Source organism: Polypterus senegalus, unplaced genomic scaffold (genome assembly GCF_016835505.1).
Source record: "Polypterus senegalus isolate Bchr_013 unplaced genomic scaffold, ASM1683550v1 scaffold_5160, whole genome shotgun sequence".
NCBI classification, from domain to species: Eukaryota; Metazoa; Chordata; class Cladistia; order Polypteriformes; family Polypteridae; genus Polypterus; species Polypterus senegalus.
This window is the reverse complement of record NW_024381681.1, coordinates 215736-237409: the sequence shown is the minus strand read 5'-3', so window position 1 is coordinate 237409 and position 21674 is coordinate 215736. Positions and strand designations below refer to the sequence as shown.

The following is a 21674-nucleotide window of genomic DNA, read 5'->3' as shown; positions in this document are numbered from 1 at the left end:
CTATCTATCTATCTATCTATCTATCTATCTATCTATCTATCTGTCTAAGGGAGGTGCACCAGTGATTATGGACACAGTTCAGTCTGTTAATGAAGTTCTCCCACAGTCATATGACATTCAGTGCTATGGTGTAACCCAGCTGCTCAGACAGCAGATTCTGTGAATGATGTAATTGAGGTCGCTGTGTCTACTGAGCTGATTAATAAACACACTGCAATTTTTAAACAGCCAACACCCATGTACGTCCACGTTAATGTGCGGTTTGATGTAACTATTCTACAACATATTTGGCTGTACACCGATGGGTTTGCTACTCCTTTGGAATTGCTGATCTGATCTTGGGCCATTGAATTGATTTCTATAGCATTATGACTGAATGGTTATAAGATAATTTAGTAGTTCAGTTTCTTCTTTGTTTATTATTTGCTTATTCATGTATAGATGGATCTATGACGATTAACTGATAGTGAGCTACTTGTGTCAATAGTAACTATCTAATATAATGATAGAATCTTTCCATCTCATGATTCCAATGCCCCGTTATCTGAGGTGACTTTTTACAAAGATAAGAGAACAGCCTGGCAGTGCCACCAAGTGCCACTTCCAGATACTAAGACAAGAAATAGAATAGCACAGGGGTAGTGACAGTTTATAAATATTCTATTACTTATATTTCTATAAAACAGAAACAGAAATGCAGTATGTATTGTAGCACAATTCTGTATGTACTGGAATCAATTTTAATAAATAAGAACTAAACCAGATAAGGACAGTGCCCATGGGCCTGATGTCATTGTCCAGCCTGTGTAGTGACATAGATGGTTGGTGGTGTCAAATGCTGCACTTAAATCAAATTGTATAATTACAGTTGAGCTTCAATTATCAGAATGCTGCTGCTTTGTAATATGACTTGAAGCCAGACTGGAATACCTCAAATAAACTGTGATGTGTACAAGGTAAGACAAGGTCTCCCAATGTAATGAATGGGATGAATAGTAATTTTCTCAAACTAAATAAAGAGAAAACTGAAATTTTGGTAATTGGCAATAATGGATTCAGCGAGGTTATCAGAAATAAACTTAATGCACTAGGATTAAAAGTTAAGACGGAAGTAAAAAATTTAGGGGTAACCGTTGACTGTAATCTGAATTTTAAATCGCATATTCATCAGACCACTAGGACAGCATTTTTTCATTTAAGAAACATAGCAAAAGTTAGACCTGTTATATCACTGAAAGATGCTGAGAAATTAATTCACGCTTTTGTTTTCAGTCGACTAGATTACTGTAATGCACTCCTCTCAGGACTACCAAAAAAGACATAAATCACTTGCAACGAGTGCAGAATGCAGCTGCTAGAATCCTAACTGGGAAAAGAAAATCCGAACACATTTCTCCAGTTTTGATGTCACTACACTGGTTGCCTGTGTCATTCAGGATTGACTTTAAAATTCTGCTTATGGTTTATAAAGCCTTAAATAATCTGCTCCATCTTATATATCGGAATGCCTGACACGTTATATTCCAAATCGTAACCTTAGATCTTCAAATGAGTGTCTCCTTATAATTCCAAAAGCTAAACTTAAAAGAAGTGGTGAGGCGGGCGGCCTTCTGCTGTTATGCACCTAAAATCTGGAATAGCCTGCCGATAGGAATTCACCAGGCAAATACAGTGGAGCAATTTAAAACACTGCTGAAAACACATTACTTTAACATGGCCTTTTTATAACTTCACTTTAACTTAATCCTGATACTCTGTGTGTTCAATTCTTCATAATAACTATTCATGGTGGCTCTAAAATCCGTACTGACCCCTACTCTCTCTTCTGTTTCTTTTTCCGGTTTCTTTGTGGTGGAGGCCTGCGCCACCACCACCTACTCAAAGCATCCTGATGCTCCAACAATGATGGACTGAAAGCCAGAAGTCTACGTGACCATCATCATCAGGTCCTTCCATGAAAACCCTAAATACAAAGAGGACTGTTTGACTTATGTTAGGTAGATTGCCCAGAGGGGACTGGGCGGTCTCTTGGTCTGGAACCCTACAGATTTTATTTTTTCTCCAGCTTTTGGAGTTTTTGTTTTTTCTGTCCACCCTGGCCATCGGACCTTACTTATTCTATGTTAATTAATGTTGACTTATGTTTATCTTTTATTGTGTCTTCTATTTCTCTATTCATTTTGTAAAGCACTTTGAGCTACATTTTTTTGTATGAATATGTGCTATATAAATAAATGTTGATTGATTGATTGATTGATAATATTTAGTTTGTGAAGGGATGCTAAGACTGACATTGAACTGAGTGTGTTAATAATAATGGTTTATTTATTGCAGCTCAATTAATTCATTATTGATCTTATATACTAGTAGTAATCCAGATTAGCTGAACACAGACTTTACTGTGGTGGACAGTCAATCGGCCGAGGTCTTCAGGACTCTGTCTGTGTCTGACTTTGTCCGTTCCAACTGACTGTTGACACCCCAGAGGTTTATTTCCTCCGTTGATGCTTCTGACTGAAGAAATTCCTCTGTGGATGCTGATTTCCCAATGACAGTGACCTCAAGGAGGCAAAAAGGAATTGGCTAGAGGACTGCTCCACATGGAGTGAGGTCATCAGTTGAGTCTCTCAGGGGTCTGTCCTTGGACCCTGCTTACTTTTCCTGACTTATATTAATGACAGAGATTCTGGTGTAGTTAGTATATTTGTGAAATTTACTGATGACACTAAAATTAGAGAGATGGCACACACTGAGGAGGTAGTAAAAACAAACCAGAAAGGCCTGAACAACCTTCAAAACTGAGCAAACACCTGGAAAAGGAGTTGAATATAGAAAAGTGCTACACGTGGCCAAAAAGAACGTCAATTATAAAAATATGATGGGAAACACTGAGCTACAGGCAGAGGTGGGTAGAGTAGCCAAAAATTGTACTCAAGTAAGAGTAGTGTTACTTCAAAATAATATGACTCAAGTAGAAGTAAAAAGTAGTCATCCAAAAAATGACTCAAGTAAGAGTAAAAAAGTATTTGGTGAAAAGACTACTCAAGTACCGAGTAACTGTTTGATCATAATAAATGATTTATTTTTTAGAAATGTTGTAATAAGACAAACAAAAATATAAAATAATGTGCAAATTCTGCTATTTCCAAATAATAAAATAAAAAATGAGTAAAAATAAATAACATCGTTACAAAATAAAGATGCACAAATAACACTAAGTTCCAAATCTCAGTTTTTCACAACAAAGCTTTTGAAGCCGATACCTCCAGTAGTTAACATGTCTGTCTGAACAGTGCAAACTACTTACAGTGATGAGATCTCCTGTACACCAGGGGTGCCCAATGCGTCGATTGCAAATGACCAGTAGATCGTAAAGGCAGTGCAGGTAGATCGCGTTGCATTCAAAAAAAAAATTTTTTTAAACTTTAGTTTATCATATATCCTCCCTATGGCATTTGCCACTTGATTGATGTACAGGGCGGCCAGTCAGATCTCTTTTCTTCTAACACACTGGTCATCCCGCACACACGATCAGACGTGCGCTACTGCAAAACTCCGGCTATCTAAGTGACCGAGTTAGCCTTCCAATTTATATTTACTAAAAAAGGGATTAAAAAAAAAAATTGTTGGTTATAGGCTGGATGTGGAATTGGAAGAGGATTTTTTTTCTCTCACAGTGTCACAATCAAAGTATGTTTGTCTGATCTGTCAATCTATCATTGCTATTCCAAAGAAGGAAAATGTGAAAATGTGGCACTTTGGAACTGTTCATAAAAACTACAAAACTGACTTCCTTCTGAAAAGTGATCTGAGAAAGAGACAGGAGAGGAAACTAAAATCGCAGTTAATCGGACAGCCATCATTTTTCACTCGGCTGAATTCAAAAGCAAAGGCAGACACACCGAAGCATCGTTCTGGGTGAGTCACTGAATCATTAAGCATAAGAAGTCCTTCCAAGATGGAGAGATGATAAAAGAGGCCTTTGTTGAGGCAGATGGCCAGGGAGAAATTCCTGCTGAGATTTCAAGACCCCTGGCTGGAGAAAAATGAGTTTCTCCCTGTCATTAAACATGCAGAATACAAGCAACTAAATAACGATCAATGGGCGCTAGACTTGGCATTTTTTTTCCGATCAGACCAACATGTTGCATGAGCTTAATTTACAGCTGTAAGGAAATGACAAAACCATGGTCAATGTGATTAGCTCAGTTAATGCTTTCAAACGAAAAATGCAACATCTGTCCTCAAAGCTGCAGCGCCTTCATTTGGGGAACATCCAAAACCTCGCGTCAGAGCTGGAGACTCAATGGAAGGCACGTGCGCAACTTGACAGCGTCCGCTACACACAGCAGATTGAAAATTGCCTGTCAGACTTTGACAGACGGTTTCAAGACTCAGCTTTACATGAGCCAGTCGTTACATTTAAGTGCCATCCATTCAGGGAAGATGTTGAGGGCGATTCACTCGCATCAGAAATTACAACACTGTTTCACCTAAAACTCCTCTACAGTGGAGGATGAGGTTTTGACATTGCAGGATGACATTCAGCTCGAAGTATTGGGATCATGGACAGTTTTAGAAACTTACTGACAGAAGAAAAGTACCCAAACATGAGGAAATGTGCTACCTCCTTGACTGCATTATTCAGCTCTACTTATTTACGGGAGTCAGCCTTTTCATACATGAAGATTATTAAATCCAAATACTGTAGTGACCATAAATGTATTGAATTGTTATTGTGCCATAAAGGTTATTGAGTTATGCAAGGTACAACAACATATATTTTATGTATAAAGTATACTCAGTATATATATATATATATATATATATATATATATATATATATACTAGCAAAATACCACTTGTGCGGAGAAGCAGTGTGTCAAAGAAGTAATGAAAAAGAAAAGGAAACATTTTGAAAATAACATAACATGATTGTCAATGTAATTGTTTTGTCATTGATATGAGTGATGAGTGTTGCTGTCATATATATACACACACACATATAAACATATATATATGCATATCCATACATATATACATATACACACACACAAACATATATACATACATATATATATATATATATATATACACACACACATATATATAAACATATATATACATACATATCTACATATATACATATACACACACTCACATATATATATATATATATATATATATATATATATATATATATATATACACATACACTCTTTGGGGTGCTAGCAACTGTTGCTGGGGTGGCAGAATCCATGAAGGAAGAAAAATGAAAAACATTATTTGTACAAAATCTTAATTTATTAATCCATTCCTAAATAATTAAATGGGCAGGCTATTTCGTATCAGTGCAATACGCTGCTTGTTAAAACGGATGACTCCCGCTCTTACGTGCAAGTCTGCGTGGATATTATGAACTATCGTATCTGTTCAAGTTCTATTTAAATTTTAAATAGAAGGAATTTTTATTTAGTCGACAGAATTATCTTTGGTAGGAATATAAGTTAAATGTAGGCATCATTGCATACATTTTTCTTCACCATACAAATGTAAAGAGTAAATTCGCCTTACATTCCAACCAAAGATATTTGTGTCGACTAAATCAGGGGTGTCAAACTCAATGCACAGGGGGCCAAAATCCAAAACACACTTTAGGTCGCGGGCCGAACAGGATAAACATTTATTGAACACACTAAAAATAAACTTTTAAACCTTTAAAACTTTTAAAACTTAACTTTTTTGAACATAAATATGAATAAAAACAGACAGGAATATTATTCGTGAATAAATCAACTCAAACCTTAAACAACTTATAATATTTTGCTCTCCATAAAAATATATCCTGTCTAAATTATACAAGTTAGAAATAAAGTAAACGTTTAAAGAACAAACATTCAAATTTCTTTACTCTTATGTCATTTTATATAAAACATAAAGTTAAATTTTAAATATCCCAAAAGATTTTGCTCTCCATAAAAATATATCCTGTCAAAATTATACAAATTCAAATATGAACATGGTGCATAACAAAACCTAGAAATATAAATAAAATGTGTTCCTTTCAGCAATAACAAATCAAATCATTCAGTTGTCTTTGCTGATATGTCATTTTAGAGCTGGACGCCTGGCATCTTTTTTTGGCCACAAGTTCGTTTCTGTTTGGTGTGAGGTTCTGTGTTGTGGAGATTCTCAGGATGGATTGCAGGTGCTCATCAGTGAGGCGACTCCTGTGTGCTGTTTTGTTAGTCTTTATCACTGAGAAGAGCTTCTCACACAGATATGTGCTACCAAACATGCACAAGGTTCGAGCCGCATGTAGATGGAGCTGGAGCATTTGTGCGGGAATGGAGTGAATAAACTGTGCGGGCCGTGCAGTATCGTACTTTGCCTTCAGTGTGCCATTACACTGCAGCTCAATCACCTCCATCTGAATCTGCACAAGTGCAGTTTCCACATCGATGGCAAATGGGTTGCGAAACAACTCAAAATTGTTTTTTTGTTCTTCAAAGTCACCAAAGCGCCGTGCGAACTCAGTGCGCAGTGCGCTCAATGTCAGTAAACATATACTCAGCCTCCCATCGGTTTTTAAAGGCTCTATTTTCAGAATCAATTTTTTTCTTCGGCATCGTGTGAGCTAGCTTCGCAATAACTTGCAGCATCATAAGCTAGACTTGATTAACGCGGTAAGTGTTCGGCAAGGCAGCTGAAGCGCTACATTATGGGATCTGTAGTTTATTGTGTTACCAGCGCTTCATATCCCCGGGCCATTAATAATAATAATATATAAAATGATATAAAATGGGCCGGATATAATTACACGCCAGGCCGGATGTGGCCCGCGGGCCTTGAGTTTGACACATATGGGCTAAATAGAACTTGAAAAGATATATTTTTTCGAATGTGATCGCGCAATTCAGATCGAGTTGACACGCACTACAGTACATCGAGCCCGCGTGTTATTGTGGTTTTGCCTGAGTGCAAAATCTCGTTTATACCTCGTGTCTTCTCAGTAAACTTGTATCTCGCGAAAACCGTCATTCGCCATAGGTGATAGGCATAGGCATGAGAAACGGCAGCGGGAGTGTGTCTATAAACTTAATATAAACTTACGGTTCACGCCGTGCTTTGTTTCCACAGTAGCTGTACTTATGAATATGCTTGTATTTATGAATACGCTTGTATGCATCACTTGCTTCATAATCTTTTTCTGCCTTCTCAATTGTGAAATGGCGTTTTGTGCTTATCGCTGTTTGGAGGTCTTCCTTGTTCTCTACGTACTTACGTGGGAGGCGTGATGATGTCACACAAAACTCCACCCCCTACGGCTTTCAAGCTCAACTCCATTACAGTATATGCAGAAAAATAGCTTCCAGTTATGACCGTTACGCATAGAATTTTGAAATGAAACCTGACCAACTTTTGTAAGGAAGCTGTAAGGAATAAGCCTGCCAAATTTCAGCCTTCTGCCTACATGGGAAGTTGGACAATTAGTGATGAGTCAGTGAGTGAGTCAGTCAGTCAGTCAGTGAGGGCTTATATAGTATATATAAATATATATAATTTTTAATGTAGGTAGATCATTTCAAACTGGTCATTTTAAAAGTAGCTCACAAGCCGTAAAAGTGTAGGCACCCCTGCTGTACACTGACAGTCTAATACTGCATATTCACTTGCCCTCCAAATAGCACAGCTGATAGAAAATAACATTAGAACAAGGCAGCTTGTGCACGTACAACAAGTCTCACTTTACCTTGACTGTCTGTGTCTGTGCATGTTTGGTTAAAACCTGCTTGTTCTTCACTCAGTGAAGTGATAGTTAAGCTTCAGCAGAAGTTGGCTGTCATTTTTCATGTACAGTATTCTTTCTTTCCCTTTTCTTTCTTTGTTTCGCTAAGACGCGACAGTTTGTGTGTGGTCATATGACTGCATGGCTACATCTGATTTGTGAAAGTGAGCCATGTGATTATTGTTGCTACGTCTGATTGGTGAAACAGTCATGCAGTAGATCCACTGGCGGATTCTCTCTGGCAAAATGGAAAAAAAGTAACGATTCGAATGTTGCCTAATGTAGTGGAGTAAGAGTAGCATTTCTTCTTCACAAATGTACTCAAGTAAAAGTAAAAAGCATGGTGCAGTAAAACTACTCTTAGAAGTTATCTTATCTTATTTTTTTGAAAAGTTACTCAAGTAAATGTAACGGAGTAAATATGACTTGTTACTACCCAACACTGAGCTACAAGAATCAACCTCTGAAAAGACACAATGTTTTCATCATCTAAGTAATGTACAGAAGCGATTAATAAAGCAAATAAAATGTTGGGTTATATCGCAAAAACTGTTGAAAAGCAATCGAGAGTCGTTATTCTTGGACTATTTAATGCACTAGTAAGGCCACATCTTGAGTTTTGTGTGCAGTTCTGGGACTTCATTTATAAAGCTTGTGTATGCACAAAAAAGAGAATTGAAATGTGCAGCGTTCTGCGGAATTGTCAGGATGTATAAAAAAATAAATCAACTTGACAGGGTAAATAGGGATATAATTATAGCAACTCTGACTCATACATACACGACATTTAGGAGAAACTGGGAAATGACGACACCCTTAATCAGGCAGGGAATGTAACCGAATCAGGCAAATGACAACTCACTCACATAGTAACTTATATCACTGAGCTGTTATTGTCATGAGTGTTGACATGACAAGCAAATTACACCCAAAGTGATGAATATGCTGCACTGACTGTATTTTAATTCCTGATCTAAAATGGCTAAATCTGCATATTTGCAGTGAAGTCAGTTTTTGACTTTTCATTAGTTTGTATCGGCCACTTGTTGTCACTATTCTGGGAACTGACTGACAGGTCAGGAATATCTCAGCCAACTGCCACTGTATCATGCCTGCTGTGCTGGAAGCCATTAGCTGACTGGCAGTACATCCAGGTCTTGTATGGTTTGAGTGTAAATACAAAAATGGACAAATATGGACAAAAAGGCAATTTGAAGCCACGTCCAGCTCTCCTAACGTAATCAGAGCAATTGACTGCACTCATATTGTAATAAGGCCACCTAGTGAGAATGAAGCTTCTTTTGTTAAAAATGAGCAGAGGTTAATACACAAATCATCTGTGATGCCAAGATGTGGCTGACAAACATCAGTGGATTGGGTCAACCCGGGGTTCATTTATTTTGAGGCAAAGTAGCTCTGACAGTCTGGGACTCAGCTGTGCGGATTGTCTCTGGACCACCACTGATGATGTGATGTTCAGGTGACGTTCAGATGAGGTTGTGTTCTGCACCAACACAACTTGATCAAAGTCCTGTGCATCTGTTATGTTTTTATGAAAATAGATACCCCAACTGGACATGAGCCCCACCGTGTTGAATCCTCTAAGACGAAGACTTAATAAAAAATAAAGAATGACCTAGGAATATTTATGTTAGGCAGAATGTCCAGTGGGTGCTGGTGGTCTTTTGACCCCCTTGAACCCTTGCAAAGTTTATTTTTAACTGGATTTTTTTTTCTGTCCACCCTGGCCATCTGACCTTATCATTAGGCCGTCATTTACAGACTTCTATATTTAAGGACTCCAGTTTTCTGAGAATCGTTGAAGTGCTGCAGGTTGAAGACTCCACATTCTGGTCTTCCACACCTCAGCCTCCCAAAGTCCACAGAAAAGGAAAGAGAAGAAATGTGACAGAGGAGAGCCGAAGAATGCTGGGGGCCTGACGTGGAAGGTCGGGGTGTAGAAGGCCGAGTCTTCAACCTGCAACCGGACAAAATTTACTTTTGTTAATTATATAGCTTCAGTTTGTAAGTCTGCGTTATTTAGTTATCTTTTGTATTACATTTGTTCATTATTATTCTTATCTACTTTTAATTTGTTTGTTTGTTTTTTGACATGTTGTGATCACTTTGTGCTCATCCTTTATATGAAAATGTGCTACAGAAAGAAACAGTGTTGTTGTTGTGACGGTGCTGCACATGGGGGGCTGGCTTGTTGGTCACTGGCTGACCCCTCAGTGTGTCACATGGCCTGTGATAGTCATTGTAGCAGCAATCACCTCATTACATGTGCCAGGTGATAGTGGCCACCCACTTAGACGATGGCACCTATGCCTTTCCCGGACCCCCAAAACACAGAGGAGAGGCGCTATAATGCCATGCATGATTTTATGCTCTCAGTTGAGTAGCACAGCGAGATACTTTTGAATGCAGGAGGCGGGGGTCTCGATGTATTAGGTGGGATGCTGTTCTACCAGCCAAAGAAGTTCTGAAGCATCATAATTGCATATTCATGAGGTTTATTAGCATGTTCCATTTAGGGATGTTTCTGGTGGCATTCAAGATATACTCACTCACGTTTACAAGGTAATTGTGATTTATAGACAATAAATTATATAGGAATGTCTGTACACCTGATTTTATCATGAGGCCCCTTGTCACCACACCACAAAAAAGACATAGCAACACTTGAAACTGTGCAGAGGAGAGCAATGGTGTGCATCATGGCAATCTGACAGGCTCAGAGAATTAAACCTGTTTAGTCTCAAGTAGAGGAGACTCATCATGTGGGGACCTCATCCACGTCTTTAACGTTCTCAAAGGCATTGACAAAGCAGGTTCAATGACATTCTGTCAGCTTAAGGTGAATCAGGTACTCAAGGACATCAGTGGAAATTAAAGGCAAGTGTATTTAAAATTAAAGCTAGGAAGCACTTCATTACAGAGTTGTGGGGCTCTGGAAGAAACGACCAAGGCATGGAGTTGAAGGGGAAACTTCAACAACCTTTAGGAAAAATCTGGATGAGATATCAGGACAGCTTAGACCCCAAACTCAAGAGGCAGGCTTTCAAGCCCACATCGGCCCAAAATGGGGGCCAGGCTTTAAAACTTCAAAAATACTTTTAAGTGTCACAAAAACACAGAAATACCCTTGAAGGGCCAGGAAAAGAAAGTGACACAAGTGTATGATCATTTTACCAACGTCGTGGAAACTAACGACTAATGACTTGCTGGTGGCTCACCGTCAGCCATTTATCTCAGTGGAGTTTAGTTAAGGCAGGTCCACAAAATAAAAATACCTCAGGTCACTTGTACAAGACAAAGGAAATAGTATAATGTGCCAAAGTGCACTACAGGATTGGACAAGCAACATTTGCCTTTGAGTTCCTAAGATGGTGTTTATACAAAAAGCATCACACATCACTTAAAACCAAAATGCTCATCATTCAGAGGCTTCTGTCCATCATCCGAAATAAGAACACGGCTGAAATGTGAGGTAAACAAGCTTGAAGTTTTCCAAATGGTGACTGCAGCAAATGCTGAGAGTATCCTTACACGATCATCTAACAAATGAAACCATCAGGCTGCAACGCAATCAGCAACCAAATGTCAAAGACAAGATAAAGAAACAAAGGCTCTGCTGGTTCAGTCACATCAGTGGAATGGACGACTGCCGCCTAACCTAAAAGATTCCTCTGGACACGATGACCAGTGAAGTAAAAGATACAGCGAACTGCCCCAAAGAAAGCAGGGATAAGACAGATCAAAGGAGACCTGAGAACCAGCGAGTCAAGGTAGTGGATACAAGACAAGTGGCTGTAGATCAGAGAGTCTGGAAACAGTAGTATAAGACGCCAGGTGTCCAGTGGCACCCACAGCAATGCACTGGCTCAGTGGGTGGAAAAGACAAAGTAGATAGATAGATAGATAGATAGATAGATAGATAGATAGATAGATAGATAGATAGATAGATAGATGAAAGGCACTATATAATTAAAATACAGATAGATAGATAGATAGATAGATAGATAGATAGATAGATAGATAGATAGATAGATAGATAGATGAAAGGCAGTATATAATCGATAGATAGATAGATAGATAGATAGATAGATAGATAGATAGATAGATAGATGAAAGGCAGTATATAATCGATAGATAGATAGATAGATAGATAGATAGATAGATAGATAGATAGATAGATAGATAGATAGATAGATAGATAGATAGATAACTTTATTAATTCCCATACTCCAGCAGCAGCATACTGATAAAGAACAATATTAAATTAAAGAGTGATAACAATGCAGTGCAAGTTAAAAAATGCAAGGTGGAGAGTGCAAGGCAGGTATAACAGTCTATAATCGTGTGTAGTGTTAACATTTACATAATATGTATGTGAACATATGGAAAAACATATGGACAATGCCCAACAGATGCCATCCCAGTATTATTGTCATGTAACCACATTAACAAGTTCAAACCACTTCACACTTAGGGCTTTTAGCAGACTGGAAAGGCTAAAGAAAGGCAGGATTTAGTGGACAAAGTGATGGTACAGCCCAACAGACCACCTATAGAGTGTGCTCATGTAAGTTTACTGAAACCAGAGAAGATGCACTGGCTGGACAAAAGAAACAAGTGGCTGATGTTGAAGATTAACGGCTGAGACTCATCTCGTAGTGACCCAGAGGTGAGTGAATGTGAATGTCCTTATCAATTCACTGAGGTGAAATGTGTGGAAGTTGAGCTAGAGGTTCAGATAATGCTAGATCTTGGTGTGACAGAAGAAACTACAACAAACAAGCACACCATGATTTGTCACCCCAGTGGGTACTGGCACTACTGTGTCCTTCTGTTTAGTGACATTAAGCATGCTTTTGTTTAAGTGCCTAGTCTGATTTCTCCCATCTTATGATGTAAATCAGATCATCAGTGGAACTGAATCTCCACTTCGTCTAGAAACCATTAGATTGAGAAACCAGGTATGCATAAGTAGAGAAAGAAGCCAATGTTATTAACTAGAATCCCTGAAGCCTACGAAAAAACTTCGGCCCACCTTAAATCCCTTCACACCTCTCAATCAGCATCTTTTGTTTTGTAAATGTGTCAATCAGCACAAGCAGCAAGCAGCCTGCTACCCCAACCCCGCCATGACGGAGCTCAGCTCTCTTAGCTCAAGCCAAGGCTCCTTATCTACGTGTGATGTGCCTGGAGTTGTATACAGTAAATAATACAATTTATCGGTATTTGGAATACATTCATTTCATGTGTGTTCAGTGTCTACAAACATCTGGGTGAGTATGTCTCTTCCTCTCTTGCGCACGCACGCACACACAGTCATAAATGAAAATGTCACTATTTGAAAATGTTAGGCCATTTGAACATGAGTTGTTATTTGAACATTTTTTTTTATTTTCCCTGTAAACCGAGTTATGGTGCATTGTACTGAAAATGCAGACAGATCAGCACAGCACTACCAGATCTAAACACTAACGTGGCAAACTGCTCGCGTACTAAAGTGACTTCAGCTGCAGTTGGAAGTCCCATTTTACTTTATGGTGCCAAGCAGAGTTGTATTGTGGTGCAGCAATCTATTAGACAGGGAAAGCGCTGTGAAGAAGATGTCTGTTGCTACGGTCCTGTCTTCGTCCAGTCCGAAAGCGGTCAGGGGACATTGTATCTTTGATTGCCGGTACATCAAACAGTTCTCAGCAGGCATCAGCCACAGCACTGCTCTTGTGAAAAGAATGGAGATAAACGCCATCAACTCAAAGAGTGGGAACTAATAGCGCCAGCAGAAATTCACACCCGATCTGACGCTGTTCGTTTTCAAATAATATTGCATTAGTGTGATGATGTTTTCACATATATTGTCTCTTTCAGGTGTGTAATAGAAACCACAGCATAGAAAGAAGTGTGTACATTGTAACAGGTACACATGTTGTAAATGTAGGAAGGACGATCCTTACGTGTGTGTGTGAACAGTTAACATTTGAATCTGATGATTGCATATAGTGCTGAAGTTACTGCTCTGTACTATTCTGTCCTCTGCATGTCCTGGAGTACAAAAGAAACAGCATACAGCAACATGAGGGGACTGGCAAGATCGGGGAAAAAAAACACGCAGTTACTGATTACAAATCGCAAAATGTTATGCAAATGAATATGAATAATGTGAATAATGTTGCATCTGTGCCACAATGTTATCCAAAATGTACTATACAGGTCATAAAATGAATAATTCCAAATATCATATTTACCTATGTCTCTGTTTTTTTTTTTGACATCATAGACATACTAGTTCAGCGTGAGCAGGAACACTCAATAAAACTGAATAAAAAAAAATCAAGTGACGGTGAGATACGAAGAAGGCAGATTCACCAGCATTTGTGTGTCAGCTTTAATCCCTTCAGATCAGAGAATGTCCAGTTACATTGTCTCAAAACAACACTCACATCTCCAGTTATTCCCAGTTTCAGATAAAAACTAACAGCGTCAGATCCATAGGGTGGGGGTTGGGGAGGTAGTATGTATCGTGATTTAGAGAATAAAAGTGAAAAAAAAAAAAACGGTAACTTTTACAAGTCCTATAAATGCACATTGTGTGTTACAGATGCAAACCAAGTGTATGTGTGTACTGCATAATATTAACAATAAGAGCAGCTCACTACTGAAAACAGCAAACATAGGAAGCAGTGGGGATCGAACTGGGGACTCTTGATTACAAGTCAGCAAATCTTACTGCTACACCATGGAAGCTGTTGTATCATTCTTGAACCTTTTGTGAAAGTGTTTATTTGATCTTTGGACTTCAGGCTTCATACATTCTATAGTTTATGCCTACATTTTGTCATTTACTACTAAAATATGAAGAACATTTCTGTTTTAACAATGTGTTTACACAGATTACTGTAGAAATGGAACAGACATGAAATGCGTGTGTTCCAAATGACGATCTATTATTTCCACTCCAAAACTCCACTTCTCTCCCAGATAATCAATCAAGGCATGAGCTGAGAGAAGTTCATGCACGTTCTAAGTCGGTGTGGGGATGGAATAGCCGGCTGCTTGCTGCTTGTCTTTATCTGCACATTTACAGGACAAAAGACGCTGGCGGAGAGGTGTGAATGGATTTAAGGTGGTCCGGATGTACAAGTTTTTTCTTAGGCTCTGGTAATTCTAGTGTTAAGGAAGATTTTTCCTCGGCTTCAAGGTTTCTAGTGTTAAGTGTTACACAACTTCAACATGACCTACTCGGCTCTCAGTTTACGCTCATCATAGACCTCCATGCTCCATTATGGTGAATGGCCCACTGTGAAGATGTTTTTGGATAAACAGCCCTACAGGTTTAACGTAGTTCATCGCAGAAGGACTCTCCATGCAGTGGCTCATTAGGTACACTTGTGCTCCTAGGGCACAGCTAAGGGGGGCTGTTGTCACATGTTTGACTGTGGTGAGGCTCTTGTGGGAACCAATTTAGGAAGTTAAAGAAATAGTTAAGAAATTGGATGTGACACCATCGATAACACACTTCCCATGTTAACCTCCAGCCTTGAAGATGCATATTTGTGGCAGCAAAGACCCCAACTCTTCATGCGTCACGTTTTAAAAGTGGACCATAACAGGGAGCTGATGCCAGTCCAATGACCGATACTGAAGGAGAAACGCCGGTGCCATCTTGTTAAATAACAAACAGTTTGTGTGGCCTTTTTCTTTTGTTTCTTTTGACAGGAGGGAACTCAAATGGGGTTCCTACCAAGAGACCCCAAACCTTTGAATTTATTTATGTTTACAACACAACAGGGTTACTGCCATTAACAATATGGAGGTGCTCATGAAAATGGAGGCACTTGTTAAAAAAATAGTTGTGGGCTTGAAAATTGAGAAGAAAGAAATACAAAACAAAAGAGAACTGGCAGGACAGGAAGGAGGGCCACGGGGTACACTGCAGGGCTCAGCTGAATTTGGGTGAACTCTGTGCTCAGATGCTACAGAAAATGTAAATTTAGAGATCAATGTGCTCTCAGTCATTAGCTTTGAATTATTAAAAGCTTTTGCTTATATTTTCAAGCCACCATTTCTTTGTCAATATAAAGGCTGCTGGATTTTGCCTATTTTTCATTTTGGCTGCTAAGAAAATTTTATTTTAGAAAATACACAAAGAGTTTAAATCTACAGTATGTATCAATGCTTTCTTTTGTAATGATGCTATTTAGTCAAATTAAAATCAAACATGTATTAGCTAGCTCTACATAATATAAGAGTTCATTATTAAAGGTGTGTGTCTGGGTTGTTATTTCTTTTTAAACTGCCTGTGCTGTCAACTCAAGGCCGTCTACCTTCACTTGTAGGCTCCTGTTTTCTTGCCTGTTTGCTCAGACTCTAGCATGAGGTGGTGACAAGCCAAGGAGAGTGCGTACTGTGAGAAAACTACGCGCCATTGTCTTAGAGAGGCAGCTTCTTCAAACTTTAGCTGTGAGAGATACTTCTGTATCAAGTAACTGTTGTCTGAGCGGCCCAGTATCTCATGTGTGGGTCCTCCCGATTCTGACTTTAATGTTCTGAATTGATCGATGAATCAGTCTCAGGCACGGTAAGGAGTAATGTTGGCAAGTTTGGGTGAGATGATAGACGTTAGTGGGCTTGGACATTAGGTAGTGGTGGGTGGAACTAGAAGGAGGAGAGTGATTTGCAAAGATGATAAGACATGTAATATAAAATGAAGGACTTCCTAGTTAAAGCTGTTCTTCTGCATTCACATCTGGACTCCAAGACTGCCTTCTTCTAAGAGAGTGAAGTTTTCTCCATGACAATGGCAACTCTGGCCAGTGATGAGTGACCAGTGACCCTTAGTTGTGCTGTTCCACTTTCTGCAGGTCTCTTCTTTGAACGGCTCTGCGCAGTGTAACACTGAAGTGACTAACCTGAGATATGTACACAATTAGCTGAACCAGCCACAATGGCCAGGTCAAAGCTGATAATGCAGTTGGTCAGGGTCCAGCTTAAAGGAACCATCAGCAGTGGTGAAGATGACAAGGCAGCTGCTGACTCCTAACTTCAGGAACCCTCAACCCATAGTGAATTGTGAGCTCTGTTCACAGTTTATTAGTTTAATTCCAAATCTCTTTTGTGCCTCAGAGACTCATTTACTATAAATAACCTGCTGCATGTACAAAAGTGTGAGATTGAGCTGTGAGAACATTTGGCAGATGTGAAACATTCTAAAGTCCCTTTGTTGATTCATGGAAATCTTTTTTTTCATACTATCAGAAAATTGAAAAGGGAAAATAAAAGAGCGGAGATAGCAGCCGAACTTGCAATACCTGCAAAGACTTCATGCAGCACTGCCACGGTCAGGCTGAACATTATTAGCTGTCAGATTGTGGTGAATACACAATACTTTGGAAATGTGAAACTGCGGGAAAGTCATGTAATTTGTCGTCCCCTGAAATCAGTAAGTAGTCGTGTAATCTGACATCCTCAAGGTAAGGAGATCAGCAACTGCAGTCCCTAAGTTTGACTAGAAGTCATGTAGTGTGCTGCCGGGTTGAAACTGTTGTACTACTGGATTGACTTTCTGCTCGGTGGACTTATAGTTCAAACATCTTTGCTGTCTTTCAGTGGAGGTCTTCATATTCGATCTACAGTTCACCTAACTTGTAGCTCAGACAGTCTGCTGTCAGCTTTGCCTTTTATTTTTTATCTCCAGAGGGTTTTAATGCTGTGCCCATGTGTGCCAACATATGTAGGGCTGTCCTTCCTGCCAGCATGGAGGTGATGAGCAGACAGTCAAGAAAAGGAAGAGACACACTGTAGAAACCTGATGGTCCTCCTCCAAGACCACCGTGCTGCATCGGTAACATAAGCTGATACAATTTTTTAGACTTGCTGCATATCATTCAAAAAAATAAAACTACGGAAACCACCAGATTATTTTAGATGTAGGTGTATTTTGAAAAAAAAAAAACAAAGAAGAAGAAGAAGAAGGAGAAGAAGAGGGGCAGACATGTCCGGAGGCAGGAGAGGAGGAAGGTAAAGAGGGTGGAACTGAGGGTGTGAACTTTGAATGTTGGCAGTATGACTGGTAAGGGGAGAGAGTTAGCAGATGTGATGGAGAGAAGGAAGCTTGATATATTGTGAGACTAAATGGAAGGGGAGTAAGGCCAGGTGGATTGAGGTGAGTTCAAATTGTTCTAGCATGGTGTGGATAGGAGGAGAAATGGAGTAGGAGTTATTCTGAAGCAACAGCACATCAAGAGTGTTTTGGAGGTGAAAAGAGTGTCAGGCAGAGTGATGATTATGAAGCTGGAAATTGGTGGTGTGATGATGAATGTTGTTAGCGCATATGCACCATAAGTTGGGTGTGCAATGAAGGAGAAAGAAGATTTTTGGAGTGAGTTGGATGAAGTGATGAACAGTGTACCCAAGGGACAGAAAGAGGTGATTGGAGCGGATTTCAATGGACATGTTGGTGAAGGGAACAGAGGAGACGAGAAGGTGATGGTTAGGTATGGTGTCAAGGAGAGGAATGAAGAAGGTCAGATGATAGTGGATTTTGCCAAAAGGATGGACATGGCTGTGGTGAATACGTATTTTAAGAAGAGGGAGGAACGTAGGGTGACGTACAAGAGTGGAGAAAGATTCACACAGGTAGATTACATCAGTAAATCTAAAGGAGATTGAAGACAGCAAAGTGGTGGCAGGGAAAAATGTAGTTAAGCAGCATAGGATGGTGAACTGTAGGATGACACTGCAGATCAAGAAGAGGAAGACAGTGAGGGCAGAACCAAGGATCAAATGGCGGAAGTTGAAAAGGAAGACTGCAAGGTTGAGTTTAGGGAGGAGGTGAGACAGGCACTGGGTGGCAGTGAAGAATTACCAGACAGCTGGGAAACTACAGCAGATGTAGTAAGGGTGACAGTAAGAAGGATTCTTGGTGTGACATCTGGAAAGAGGAAGGAGGAAAAGGAAACCTGGTGGTGGAATGAGGAAATACAGGAGAGTATACAGAGGAAGAGGATGGCAAAAAAGAAGTGGGATAGTCAGAGAGATGCAGAAAGTAGACAAGAGTACAAGCAGATAAGGCGCAAGGTGAAGAGAGAGGTGGTGAAGGCTAAAGAAAAGGTGTATGATGAGTTGTATGAGAGGTTGGACACTAAGGAGGGAGAAAAGGACCGGTGGGCTAGACAGAGGGACAGAGCTGGGAAAGATGTGCAGCAGGTTGGGGTGATAAAGGATAAAGATAGAAACGTACTCACAAGTGAGGAGAGTGTGTTGAGCAGACGGAAAGAGTACTTTGAGAGGCTGATGAATGAAGAGAATGAGAGAGAGAAGAGGTTGGATGATGTGGAGATAGTGAATCAGGAAGTGCAACGGATTAGCAAGGAGGAAGTAAGGACATGAATGAAGAGGATGAAAAATGGAAAGGCCGTTAGTCCAGATGACAAACCTATGGAAGCGTGGAGGTGTTTAGGAGAGATGGCAGTGGAGTTTTTAACCTGATTGTTTAATGGAATCTTGGAAAGTTAGAGGATGCCTGAGGAGTGGAGAAGAAGTGTAGTGGTGCCGATATTTAAGAATAAGGGGTATGTGCAGAGCTGTAGTACTTACAGGGGGATAAAATTGATGAGCCACAGCATGAAGTTATGGGAAAGAGTAGCAGAAGCTTGGTTAAGAAGTGAGGTGATGATTAGTGAGCAGCAGTATGGTTTCATGCCAAGAAAGAGCACCACAGATGCAATGTTTGCTCTGAGGGTGTTGATGGAGTTTAGAGATGGCCAGAAGAAGTTGCATTGTGTCTTTGTGGACCTGGAGCAAGTATATTACAGGGTGACTGAGAGGAGCTGTGCTATTGTATGAGGAAGTCAGGAGTAGCAGAGAAGTAAGAGGGAAGTGTGATTGTGGTGAGGTCTGTGGTAGGAGTGACGGAGGTGGGATTATATCAGGATCGGCTCTAAGCCCTTTCTTATTTGCAATGATGATGGACAGGTTGACAGATGAGATTAGACAGGAGTCTCCATGGACTATGATGTTTGCTGATGACATTGTGATTTGTAGCGAGAGTAGAGAGCAGGTTGAGGAGACCCTGAAGAGGTGGAGATTTACTCTGGAGAGGAGAGGAATGAAGGTCAGTAGGAATAAGAAAGAATACATGTGTGTGAATGGCAGGGAGGTCAGTGGAGTGGTGAGGATGAGGGAGTAGAGTTGGTGAAGGTGGATGAGTTTAAATACTTGGGATCAACAGTACAGAGAAATGGGGATTGTGGAAGAGAGGTGAAAAAAAGAGTGCAGGCAGGGTGGAATGGGTGGAGAAGAGTGTCAGGAGTGATTTGTGACAGATGGGTATCAGCAAGAGTGAAAGGGAAGGTCTACAGGATGGTAGTGACACCAGCTATGTTATATGTGCTGGAGACGGTGGCACTGACCAGAAAGCAGGAGACAGAACTGGAGGAGGCAGAGTTAAAGATGCTAAGATTTGCATTGGGTGTGACGAGGATGGATAGGATTAGAAATGAGGACATTAGAGGGTCAGCTCAGGTGGGACGGTTGGGAGACAAAGCCAGAGCTGGACATTTTCATTCTCTGCTGTTATAAAGTCCTCTTGTCAAACTTACCAGTGAATTCTGAGTTTTTATTGTAGTCAAGTTAATGAAGTTAATGGACACTAACTCACGTGAGGAGACTGTGCTGCACATACCTGGAGCTTTGATCTTCTCTGTGGGGAAAAAGAGAAAGTCCTGAGTTAATTCTACATATATTCATCATACTCACATCATGAACATAGACTTTCTTTGCTGTCTTAAATATTTCACTACTGAAGCCCCCTGACTGTTTACATCAACACCACCAGGTTTAATTCCCCCCAAGTAAACAGCAGTTCTCTGCTCTATCATAAACCCCTTCATGCTTCTGTTACCCATTATCACAAATCACTTCCAATTTCTTCACTCATATTTGACCTTTGAAAATTTCAGTCTGTCCCAGCAGCACTGAGGCACCGGACCACTGTAGGACCCTCATGCTGGAGACATTTAGCTAAGTTTGTGTGATCCACACATTATCCGATTACCATATCTCCGTAATTAGTGAACCAGTGAGAGGAGACTACAGGGATGTTCTTTACATAATTAAAACTCTCTAATCTATCTGCATATTCCCCCTCATTTTGGATTTTTGAACATCTGCATTTGTGTCTACGCATACCTGTGAACTCAGTGAAGGGCACCATACAAAATAAACTGAACTGAACTGAATTGCATTTCATTGCTCGGTGTGAGTTTAGCACAGGTTGGGCGCCCATTTGTCCAGTTCACATCAGCTCTGATTCTGTTTCCTACTGCAGTGTTGCAAAAAGGGAAAAAAAGATTTGCTGTTTCTTAGTTTTGGAGCGCCATCTTGTGGTAATTTGTCATCATTGTCATCATCCGTACTTACTGGTGAATTTATTTTTGTTATGAGTTCACATTAACACTTTGCCTGGGACATTTCCTAACATAATGGGCCTCATTTGTAGTGTCGTCAGTTAATCAGGTGTATCAGAAGTCCTATAGAACTAAATGTGTGCTTTTTTGTATACAATATTTTGCGTTTTCTTATCAGCGGATAACATTATTTCTTTACAGTAGCACCTCACTCTTGAAGTCAAACATTCCTGCCATAAATCAGTTCCTGCTTTTCTCACTGACTGACCTCGGCTTCTGTGGATGGTCATTAGAAAACACAACTGGAAACTGTAATCTTTTGAATTAAAACAGGTGATAATGACAATTTTTGGCATAAAATAATCTTTGGTGTAGCTGATCCTGTAAAAATGTCAGCTTTAACCAGAGGTGAATGTAACGCTTTGATATGTAATCTCACATGAAGTTTTGGAGGATTTACATCA

The 21674-nt window shown here is 39.8% G+C and overlaps 1 protein-coding gene across 2 annotated transcripts in view; it reads right to left on the bottom strand.

The window, feature by feature from the left end:
• The window catches only part of LOC120520792 (NACHT, LRR and PYD domains-containing protein 3-like), a 69306-nt gene that overhangs the window by 30773 nt on the left and 16859 nt on the right, over window positions 1–21674 (bottom strand). For both annotated transcript variants that reach the window (XM_039742875.1, XM_039742876.1), the window contains one exon: window positions 20487–20504. In XM_039742875.1, coding sequence (XP_039598809.1) covers window positions 20487–20504 — 18 coding nt within the window. The remainder of the gene's footprint in view (window positions 1–20486; window positions 20505–21674) is intronic.